The 11,977-nt window shown below is 42.7% G+C and overlaps 1 protein-coding gene across 5 annotated transcripts; it reads left to right on the forward strand.

The window, feature by feature from the left end:
- Positions 1-551: 551 nt before the first annotated feature.
- LOC136508106 (uncharacterized) lies at positions 552-8,652 on the forward strand. Of its 5 annotated transcripts, none has more exons than XR_010771866.1 (4): positions 679-696; positions 6,533-6,717; positions 7,357-7,402; positions 7,907-8,652. XR_010771866.1 is itself a non-coding variant. In XM_066502729.1 (2 exons), the coding sequence occupies exon 2, from the start codon at positions 961-963 to the stop codon at positions 3,322-3,324; it is 2,364 nt and encodes a 787-aa protein (XP_066358826.1). In that variant the 5' UTR covers positions 552-696; positions 947-960; the 3' UTR covers positions 3,325-3,414. The 5 variants fall into 5 exon arrangements, 1 of the variants encoding a protein (XP_066358826.1); XR_010771865.1 differs by lacking the exon at positions 679-696 and adding an exon at positions 6,078-6,461 and having other exon boundaries at positions 7,907-8,651; XR_010771864.1 differs by lacking the exon at positions 679-696 and adding an exon at positions 6,078-6,461 and having other exon boundaries at positions 6,536-6,717; positions 7,907-8,649.
- Positions 8,653-11,977: the final 3,325 nt, after the last annotated feature.

Here is an 11,977-nt window from a genome sequence, read left to right on the forward strand (position 1 = left end):
CTTTAAAACATTAATGACTTCAGATGCTCAGATCAAGTTGCTCAACTCTCAAACGACTATTCTTAGTCTATGGTGTCGTCCAAATCTTCTTAGCACAATTCTCCGTTGCTAAGGTCATCAGCCATGACTTTACTCCTCGAAGTGATAGCATTTTTCCAAGTCATAATCAATTTCATTCCAACGAGGATATCACAAGCTCAAGACCAACTTAGTGAAGATGTCCTGTAGATTATTGTGATCCTCCTAGGTGTCACTTTTATTTCCAAAAAGATAGTACTTCCATACTTCACAATGGATAACTTCAGATAACATGTTAGGTAGTTCAACTCACGCTTCCTTAGTTGACTTAATGAACAAGCCACTACTTTTCTTCTCGTATAAAGACACATCCCACACCTTGACAAGGAGCATCATTGTAGATAGAAAAACTCTTGTCCGAAACTAGCAAAGCTAATACTTAGATTTTACTTCAACCTTTTCTTGGACTCCTTCAAATACTTCGCTGTGAAGCATTCACCTTCCACTCACGCATTCACCTTCCACTCACGCATTGTCCTAGTCCTAGACATTTCCACTCACGCGTTGCAGAGTCTCTCATTGGGTCGTTTTATCGTAGCTGTCTCCCGGCCATTGTATGTTCTTCCTACTGAAGAAACCAGGTGGCTCGCAATCGTGAGTGGGATCTCCAAACCTACGGTAACTCCTTGAATTTACTGATAATATCCGTAGATTTAAGAAGCAATTTGCTTCGTTCGGCTTCGCTGTGTATGCTTGCATAGTTGTGCGAGCTTATAGCCCCCTCTAGTTTAGTTTGCTACTTGCTTGTCCATGTTCTTTAGATAAAGCTAGTAGAAGCCCTGAAGCAAAATCATTCAATTCCTTGTGCGTTTGTGCCAAGTATTGAACTATGTATATCTTGTTCTAATGGTGAAATTTGGCAAATCAGCTATCCCGTGGATCATGGCTGGAGAATATTCTCCCGCAGACTCAGACTTTGACTGCTCCCATGATTTCTTGATGGCCTTCAGAAAGAGCATGAGAGGGCAGGTGTGGAGGGTGAACGCGATGCTATTGACCGATGTCGTGCTGGCTGGGGTCATAGTCGCCATGGGCGCCTACGGCCAGCGCTACCGTCATCACCCCTTCACCCGCTTCGTCTTCCTCGGAGCCACCACGCTCTTCTTGCCCATCCTCTCCTATGTTGTGTCCAGCACTGACCGCAAGTCCAACAATTACAGCAATGTTACCCAGGTCTTTCTTCCCGAGGAATATGGCCTTGTTGCTACATGCGATGGAGAATTTCACTCGCTGGCTACCGTGACATGGGCATTCCTTGTTCAGATTGTTGTAATCAACACGAGCACAGTAGTCGCCTCTGATGACAGAGAAGGTCGAAACATACCTCCGCCTTACGAGCTGTTTGTTCAGGGGGTATGGACGTTTTACCTTGGTGCCAGCAGCATTAAGCCCGTGCATTTTGTCAATGACTTGTTTCTGGGTACATACCTCCGCCTTTTCATTGAGTTCTCTCCATTTGCTCTCATCTGTGTTAAGATTGTGTTCAAACTGTATGCATTCGGAAATGCACAGCGATCCTTTGCACTCGGACGCAATCCACATCTTGTTTCTGGGTACAGTCAGCAACTGCAGCAGGTAGAAGAAGGAAGTCCACATGGTGAACCACCTGTAGGTGATGGCCAGCATGTACATGTACATGTACCTCCTCCTCCACTCATGGTTATGGGAGAAGAAGTAATACAAGTGGAGGAGCAGCCTCAGGGGTATGTGGTGAAGGATGTCAAAAACATGGTGACAGTTGACAGAGTTTGGCGGTTGGACGACACGCTACTAGCTGTTCCAAGACCGTTGCTACTGAAAGACTTATGCTTGTCATTTGCTTTGTTCAAGTTGCTGCGCTGTCGATTCGCGAGATATAAGCTTGGTAATGCTGGCTCTAAGGGGGTGACAACTGACTTTTTCTGGGGCTTGTTGATGAAGGATGGCGAACATGTGAGGATATTCCGGTTGATTGCAGATGAGGTTTCTTTCGTTCATGATTATTATTACTCATCCCTTCCAATCTGCTATGCCAAGCGTTGGCTGCACATCTGGAGTCTCTGTATCTCACTCTTGAGCCTAGGTTACTGCATCGTGGTTGCATGTCGGCTCGGGCTTGCGATCTGGCAGGAGCATTGGGAGGACATAGGGAGTGTCACTCAGATGGTTTGCAGTTACCGGTGCTGGAGAGAACATGGGGTAAGCTCTCCGAACCTTGAATTCATTGGAAGGACATTCTTAGTTGTGGTGGCTCTGTTTCTGATTGTGACGTTGGTCATGATCTCAGAGATCAGAGACATAGGCTCTTACATCTGTTCCAACTGGACAAAAGTAGGGCTCATCTGCTGGTACGTAAACCATACCTCTCGGCAGCATTTTGTACCCGTGCAGAAATGGGTGGCCCTTTTGCTGCGATGCAGATGCAAGCTGATGAAGCATTGGAATGAAAAGATGGGCCAGTGCTCAGTACTGGTGCTTCAACCAAGAACAGTCACTCCACTCGGACTTCTGAGGCGCGTCCTCCGTTTGCCGGACAAGGAGAGGAGTGTCAGAGTATCACCAGCGGTGAAAGCTTGCATCATCGATGCCCTGAGGAGCCATAAGAGCACCGGCGCATCTCTGCGCCGAAGCCGGGTCCATGAGAACTTCCCCGGGGCCCGCAATAGCAAAGGCACATCAGATGCCATACTTACATGGCACATCGCCACGTGCATCCTTGAGGCTCGGCACCCATGCCAGCATGACCAAGAACAAGAACAAGGCTCTCCGCCGGCCGTATCCGATGACAGGATCACCGCAGTACACCTGTCACGGTACTGCACGTACCTGGTGGCCTGGTATCCTGAGCTACTTCCTGACGACGTTGCATGGAGCAAGAGCGTGTACAAGGCCGTCAAGAAGGACGCTGGCGGCGCCCTTGCTGCCAGACGCGCCGCGCCGGGCACGCCAGAGGCCGAGTATGAGCAGCTGCTGAAATTGCTGGGTGAGAATTCAAGGCATGAGGTGCTCAGGGATGGTGCAAGGCTGGCAACGGAGTTGGTGGAGTACTTCACTGCCGCAGGCGAAGGCGACGAGGCCACGTGGAAGCTGCTGGCCGGATTCTGGTCGGAGATGATCCTGTACGCCGCGCCGTCGAAGAACGAGAAAGGGCACTTGGAGGCCGTCGCCCGGGGCGGCGAGCTAATCACGCTCCTTTGGGCGCTGCTCTTCCATGCTGGGATCGTAAGCAGGGGCGAAACCGCTGCTACGCCTGCTGGCACTGTTTAATGCTACGGTGCTAGCGCACCTAATGTGCTCTGTTCTTGCATGTCGCATGCTTCGCGGTTGCTTGCTCCTCTTGCTGTAATAATGCCTGTCTCCTCCTGTGTTTGGATTCTTGATCTTTTCGGTACTTAGATTGAGTGTTTATATATATATATATATATATATATATATATATATATATATATATATATATATATATATATATATATACACTTAGTAAGGAGTTACTGTAAATCTCGTAAATTAACATAGTAATTATCGTAACTCAAAGTGGCTACAGAATAAGTTATTCTATGGCCAGCTACAAAATAGTAGTTCTATATATATATATATATATATATATATATATATATATATATATATATATATATATATATATATATATAGGGAGAGGCTATTCAGTAGCCAGCTACAGAATAAGTTATTCTGTAGCCACCTCCATTTACCATAATTTTATATACTAATTTACGATAATGTCAATATATATTTACTATAGTTGGGTTACTATAACACATAGGGATATTTACCATAACGTTATAGTAAACCACTTAGTAAGGAGTTACTATAATCTCATAAATTAACATAGTAATTATAGTAACTCAAGGTGGCTACAGAATAGGTTATTTTGTAGCCAGCTATAGAGTAGTTGTTCTATATATATATATATATATATATATATATATATATATATATATATATATATATACACATACTATAAAGGAGCGAATTTATTAGAAATTCATTGTTACCTAGAAAAATTCTTACCCATCTAAGATTGACACGTGGATCCACTGGAGAAGGATCTCAGGAACATACGAATCACACGTGTTTTCTCCGCAAACGAGCGCCTCTGCCAAACTTTTTCTCTATGTGCCATTATAAAAGATCGTAATCTTCTGTGTGCCCCTGTAAAAATTCAGCGGTCTTCAGCGCCACTACTCTAACTTTTTCGTGTCCTCCATGCCACTTCCGTCAGTTTGGACTCTAACGCCGTCAAACTGCAGGTGTGAAAAGACGAAAATACCCTTAAGTTTAAATATGTTATTAATTTTTTTTGAGCATCTTAACGACTTCAAATGAAAAAACTCAAAACTAGAAAGTTGTAGGTCTCATCGAGATCTATAATTTTCATATAAAATTTATTTTCATTTAATTCTGCAAAAAAATGATGATTTTTCTAAGATATATTAATCATATCAAATCATATTTTTTTGCGGAATTAAATGAAAATAAATTTTATATGAAAATTATAGATCTCAACGAGATCTACAACTTTCTAGTTTTGAGTTTTTTCATTTGAAATCGTTAAGATGCTCAAAAAAATTAATAACATATTTAGACTTAAGGGTATTTTCGTCTTTTCACACCTGCAGTTTGACGGCGTTAGAGTCCAAACTGACGGAAGTGGCATGGAGGACACGAAAAAGTTGGAGTAGTGGCACTGAAGACCACTGGATTTTTTTAGGGGCACACAAGGAATTGCGATCTTTTATAATGACACACATGGAAAAGTCTCAACTTTTTTTCACCCTAAATGCTTGTTAGACTATCTCCAACAGGAGACCTATAAGAAGACAAACTCAAAATGGGTCTCCAACACAATACCTATAGCCTCCAACAGAGTATCTATATAGAAGATCCATTTTAGCTGCCAAGAGAGGTATAACTTAAATCTGAGTATCCTCTCTCCTGTAGACCCATTTGCAGAAATAGTTCTCTTTTGGATCTTTGTTGGAAAAGACTAAAAATAGATATTAAATTCTTTAACTGTAGCGCTGCCAAATGTGAAATGGGTGTTGTGTTTTGGGTATCCATCGTTGGAGACAGTCTTACCCACCCGCATGTACCTGCCTGATGTTATCGCGCGTGCTGCCCCTCGAACTCCATCCGTCGCCCCTCCCTGCCTACGATCGCCGCTGCCCAAAGCGCCCGCCCCTGCAACAGCCCAATCCGCACCCTTCTTCCCCGCGTCCGCTCCCCGACGCTGTTGCACGCTCGCCTCCCTCCGCTCGCCCTACAGGCCGGCGCCCCCGCAACCGCCGCATCTGCACCCTTCTTCTCCGCGTCTGCTCCCCGACTAAGGATGAAAACGGTCGAACTCGGTCGAAAAACTCCTCAACCGTTTTCTACTTTTACATTTGAAATACGAAAGCGAAAGCGAAAGCGGACAAGCCGGACACGAAAACAAACACGAACTTACGGAATATCTAGAATTTCGAAAACGAACCAATTCGAGCGGAATTATGTCGAACACGGTCGGTATGCGAAAATTCAATACGAAATACCGACCCACAGTGCATAGCATTAAACAAGTGCACGACCAAATACATAACAAGTTCACAACTAACAAGTGCATGATCTAGTTCAAGTGCATAGCATTAAACAAGTGCACGACCAAATACATAATAAGAGAGATGAGGCTGGGCGCCGTCTATAAGAGAGGGCAGCTAGCCACCGGTAGAAAGAACACAACTGCGTGGTGAGCAGCCTGTAATTGGGCTGTATGACCTATGCAGTTGGCTAAATTCGGTTTAAACCGAATTTTGAATTCGGAATATTTCAAATTAAAAGTAGAAAAGTAGAAAACGGTCGAAAAATGTGTAAACCGTTTTCTACTTTTATATTCGAAATACGAAACATCTCAAATGCGAAAGCGAAAACGGTAAAGTCGGACAAGAAAATACGGATTCGGTCGGATTAAATATAGAAAACGATGCGGTTCGGTTCGGGATATTTCCGTTCCGTTTTCATCCTTATCCCCGACGCTGTTGAGGAGGTCCTCCTATGCCTCCCGCCGGTCTCCTCCCCAGGAACCGATCTCCTCCAGTCTCACGCGATCTTCGTCCCCTCAGCGTGCGCCGCCGCCGATGGGCGGAGGCCACAGGAGAGTAAGGGAATCAAGGCGACAACGGAACAGGATTGTTGGTGGTCATCGCCTCATGGGCTCCTTCCTCTCCTGCTCCATCTAGATCCGGACGGTGCAGTTGGCAGGTTCTGGTGTGCCGACTACTCCTGGAGCGTCATCACCGCGGACCTCTTCGCCGACCACCCCTCGCTCGGCTTCGTCCAGCTGCCCCACCCATGTGTGCGATCGAGTGCAGGGAGGCCTGGGGGTGCTCGACCAGTTCCACTATATTGGGGTCAGCGCCGGTTGCCTGCTCTTCGATTCTAATCTAATTTTTTTTAATCGGTCAACGATGTTCTCGTGTAGCAGGGTTCGACGCCTCAACTTCTCAGATCTTGGCAACAGAAGTGAGGAGATTGGTGATACCGTATCAGGGAAGGGAGGATCTGTGTAGGAACTGCACCAAGATTCCTTGACAAAGGGAAGATCAATTGTGTGCGACGGCGAAGGGGCTGGTCAACCTGCTTCTTTCCCTCACTCTGTGACAGAAGGTATGCAACCAAAATCCTCTTCTGTAGCTCAAATAATCTCGTGATGGAGGTGATACAGTAGATTTTTGTTTTGTGTTTACTTCTATAAATTATTCACTTTAGCGATTTTGATATATTGTTCCATCATCAAGTACAAATGCTTGTTAAATCATAGAATAGTTCTAATTGGAATGAATTTTTCAGGGTTCAGGAATCAGGACCATACTGATGAGAAAGTAGCATCAACTCATATTTTGCCAGCAACTCTTGTTAACTTGAAAGTAAAATATGCCAGTATATATGCATTTGGAGCTCTCTACATCACAACACTGGGAACTGAGAATTGTTGATTTATATTATGTGGTTCCTCTATTTTAATGATTATCCTGAAGCCTGTTTGACATTACATGCCTGTAATGTGACGTCATTGGATTAAATAGTTATTTCTGAATGGTTACCTTTTGGTCCTGCCTGAACTGTATGTGGAGTTCAGTTGAGATGGCATGACTCCAAATATGCTATGCTAAGTGTTTTGGTTTCCTTGCAGCTATCCTAGCAGCAACTCTATCAAAATTATTTGGAGTTTGTAATTCCTATTCAGAGTGTTCTGCTTCTCATAGTAGCCAATAATATAGAATGGGTTCTTCTTGTGTTATGTAGGTTGCCCTGAAGACACTTGTGGTGATCCATAGGCTTCTTTCGGAAGGTGATCCTGCATTCTGTGAAGAGTTTCTTATATTTACAGTTTTATACAAAGAGAGCAAGTTTTTAAGTTGTCATACTTCAAGGATTATTCCATCCCAATTGGTCTATATTCTTTTTTTCTACTTATTTTATATTAGATTTACAGTCATATTGTTCTTGGTTATGTTCTGTTTTTAAAATGCCTACACATGGTTGTCAAATCTAACGCAAGGTCAACATCTGAAAAGGTTTTATTTTTATACCTTTTTTCGACAATGGGAAGTGGGCATTGAATTGCAGTTCTTAAAGGAAAACGTTGCGATGATTGGTTGGCTTAGGTTTCCGAGTGGAAGTATTGTCTGTGATTTCCTTGTCGAAATAAATAGCAGCCTGGACATTTTAACTGCTGAATTTGAATGGTTCTGTAGTCGGAAAAGCACTTATACGAGGCTCAATTTGTACGAGTAATGAATGACCCAACATTTTCTATATTTTTAATCTATATAGTATGTATTGCACAATGCAGGAATACTCCCATCTTGCCACGCGGATCACCATTGGTCATGCAGCTGCACTATAAAGTAAAGACAATAGTGCGACAACCTGTGTGGCAGCCTGTGGAGTTCAGGCTAAACCGAGAGAAAACCAATAAAAAATGCGAGCAGTTCATTTAACAAGAAGGCCACATGCAGGTCACCGAGGAACGAAGAGAATCAGTACCAACGAAAGAATGAAGAGATTAAGTATTGGCGAAGGTTACAAGAACAGTCTAATCAGAGAACATTGAAGGTTGATCTTCCTTACCTTCTTCGTAGTTGGCCAAAAGATACAAATGCAACAGAGATCAAGAACCTGACCACACAGAATTCAAGAGGTTGGAGGGCTCCCGACTCCTGTGATACTTGGAGGCAAGTTAGTGTTGTAATTGTTTTTCAAACAAATTCATCTTCACAGAAACATATTAAGGTATAGAGAAGATGAACCATAGGAGTTGGCATTTTTTTAGTGTGACTGTCTCATCATTTGAGTATACATCTACTGTGACTATATAATCTTGTAATTTGGATTTGTCAAAGTCTGTCCATGAATTTGATGGTTAAAATTGATAATCAGTGAAACTAATATAATAGGATGTCACATGTCCTAGCTATAAACATGCGTGGCGCACGTGCATTGCCACTATATAGTAAAACTTTGTATTAATTTACGGTCACAAGCATCTCATGATGTTGAGACCGGGATATTTATTATATGGATCGGAGAGCCCATCTGAGATATATGCCACTTAATTTTCTCTTGCAGCTGTGTGTTTATCTTGCTCTGGAAAATTATGAATCGTGGACTCTTAACTGTTTCAAAGACTTATTTGGCGTCGTGGACTCAGAACACCTGCGATGCAAAATAATGCAGCTTGTTTCCACGTGTATATATGTGTGTGTGTGACAATCGTTTTGCTTCTCTACTAATCAATCGTACTTAGGCAGAAAAGAAAAAAAAACAATGGTTTTCTAAATATGAGATGAAGCTAGATTTTTTTTTTATTTTTAGAAAAGAGAAATTTTACGGTGCATGAAAATAATTAGAGCCATCCGTTTGGCTAAATCGGATGGTTAAGAAACATGAAGAACCTATTAAGAGGAACTTAAACTGTGGGCTGGAACCAAAATTTAATGGGTAGAATAGTACTTCCGCGTAGCAAGGATGTTAAGCTGCGATTGATTCGCTGGCCATGGATCCAAAAAGTTCTTCTCGGCGGCACCCGCCGGCCATGTCGGGCTGCAGCGCTCGCCACCTAGGAGCTTATGCACGGATGCAAACGTACCCGATCTACAGACTATTATATTCTACTGAGCGCTCGTCCAGAAGTTATTATTAGTTAAGCGCTACGTCACCCACCTCATCGACGAACGAAGCTGAGCTGTTGTTGAAGGAGATGCCTTAGAGAAACGTGGCGTTCCTGGACACGATATCACGGCATGCGACATTGCGGACATAGTGGGTCTGGGTAATAGGCTACTTCGGCAGCCCAAGCATTAACCGGTGTTCAATATTCAATCGATGAGGGCGGTTGCGGCGGTGGATCAGGTAGGATAGAAGCGCGAGGCGGGCCAATCACCGACGAGGCCCCATGGGAGCCGAGCACCCAACCATCTAATTTATACAAGATCAAGTACGGCTGTCCCCGTTAAACACGTTGACACGTGCATACTTTCACCTATATAAACCCGGTAGTCCACCGAGTGTCACGAAGGACCTCGATAAATCAACATCATAACCAAGATCTCATGATTAAGCAAATACACATCACATACACAGAGTTGCAGCGAAAATAATATTACAAATAGGTTCACAAATAATAGTACAAGTTTGGGTTTCAAAATCGGTTAAGGAAAAACAACATAACTTTCAAATAATTACATTAATATAAGTTCAAATACATTGCTAGCATAAGTGACATCCTCTTATAAAAGCATATAGATGAGAAATAAATATATAGTCACCGAGCCCATCGGTAGTTAGTCACCATCCTCAGCAGGCCGAGAACTTCACCTGCAATATGGTGGGATAAACCCTGAGTACTCGAATGTACTCAGCTAGACTTACCCATCATAAACCAGAAATAAAGTGACACCAAGGAGTATGCAAGGCTTTATAGATGGACCTAGCTTGATAAATTTTTGCATAAAAGCCACTAGTTGAGCCATACATTTTATAATTCGGTAACCAAATTAATTATAGCTATTCATCTCTAGATTAGCATATGTACTAGATCAATCATGTGATTAAGCTAGCAAGCATTAGTAACCATATCCGATGTAACATTTCCATATTCATCATAACCATCAAATTCCATCAGTTAATGCTATGTTGCCGCTGCTCAGTTAAGTTCTTACTATCCGGGAGAGATGACGACTCGAATCGATTCCAACCAGCTGGGGAGTTATTCCTAACACAAACCTAGACATTCCTGCGCCAAGGTAGTCTTAGGTCACCTTTGGTACAACTCAGGTACAGTCGTGGGCCCGATCAACGCCACACCCTCAGGGATACTACCAGTTTGCCAGGAAGTTCAGGCCTGGCCTGCCTTTGGACTCACGCCACTGGCTCCCCGCACATCCTTACTGTCTCCAGTGTGCGCACTTTCACTTACTAGGTCCCGGCCTGAGTTGAGATACTCGGCTTCACGGTCGAAATGACTTATCTAGCCAACTAAGTGCTAGGCATGCGTTCAACATGACATAAGGATGTACAGTGAATCGGTCCTTAACCGACATAGACGGGGATAAATAGGCACCAAGACCTCCATGCCTTGTTGCTTCTCTATCACAATCCCGCCCGGTCTTCTTTTATTTATCAACACATGGTTATTTCTACGATAGCAAATATAGCCAACCATGCTTTGGTATCAACATATATCTCGCAGCTGACAGGAAATCACCCGACTTCTACCGGTCTAAGCATTGCTAAGCATACATTCGATCTTGGACCTACATAGGGTTTAAGGTATATTTCTGGACAAGGTAGTTTTATGCATCAAGTGGTTTCAATCAACTCTTATAACCTAATGCATCAAACATAAAGGACTAAAGTGATATTTGTAAAAACATAGGAGGCTTAGATTGCTCCGGGGCTTGCCTGGGATCCGACACAAGTCAGTTCAATTAGCTCGCACCGTCTTGGTGACATCTCCAGTCCTAGCACTTGCTTAGTCCTTCTATCTTCGGGATAGGTCCACCATACACCATCTTCGGGTTAGGCTCCAACATCACGTCCTTCACATGGTTCATCTAGCGTACCTAGATGAGATGCAAGATGCAAGTGCATGAATATGAAGAATGGTAATAAGAGATACATCACATAAGAGTGTTCAAGACAAGCACAAGATTATGCAAGACGTAGGCACCTAGAGTTATTTAACTAAACACTATTCTAGCACAACAGGTGGATATGGCAAGCATATCGAGCATGACATACCCATTAACTTAAGTTTAGCTATTGCAAGCATTTATCAATCATGAACTAACCAGTTTAGCCAAATAAGAGCACACATGTATGGAAATCTGGACAGCAACACAGTAATCACTTGTTTCAACCATAACTGGAGTTATAAGCATCAAACAAGGGTGATCCTAGACTTTCTGGAAATATAATGAAATTATCTAAAACTTTGTTATTAACACCAAAAGCTAATTCAACAAATAACAAAGTCAAAATACATCAGGAACTAGAACTTATACAACTAAGGACAGAAAACTGATATTAAATTTAGAAATGCATAAATGGAGTTCTAGATATTCAGCAAACATGATTCTTAACTTTATGGAAATCTTATTAAGTTATATATAACTTTATCATTATCATTTTAAGATGATTCTATAGCTAACAAGGTCAAACAACACCAAGAAGGCATCTCTGTCTAGATTTGGACAGAAATCTGCCATTCCACTTTGAACAGCTATAACAGGAGTTCTAGACCACCAAAAAGGGTGTTCTCTAACATTTTGGAAATATTTGGAAAAGCACTACAACTCTCCTATTATCACCAATACATGATTCCATGTTTAAATGAGACAGAAAATTCAATCATTCAGATCTG

Source organism: Miscanthus floridulus, chromosome 15 (genome assembly GCF_019320115.1).
Source record: "Miscanthus floridulus cultivar M001 chromosome 15, ASM1932011v1, whole genome shotgun sequence".
Classification (NCBI taxonomy): domain Eukaryota; kingdom Viridiplantae; phylum Streptophyta; class Magnoliopsida; order Poales; family Poaceae; genus Miscanthus; species Miscanthus floridulus.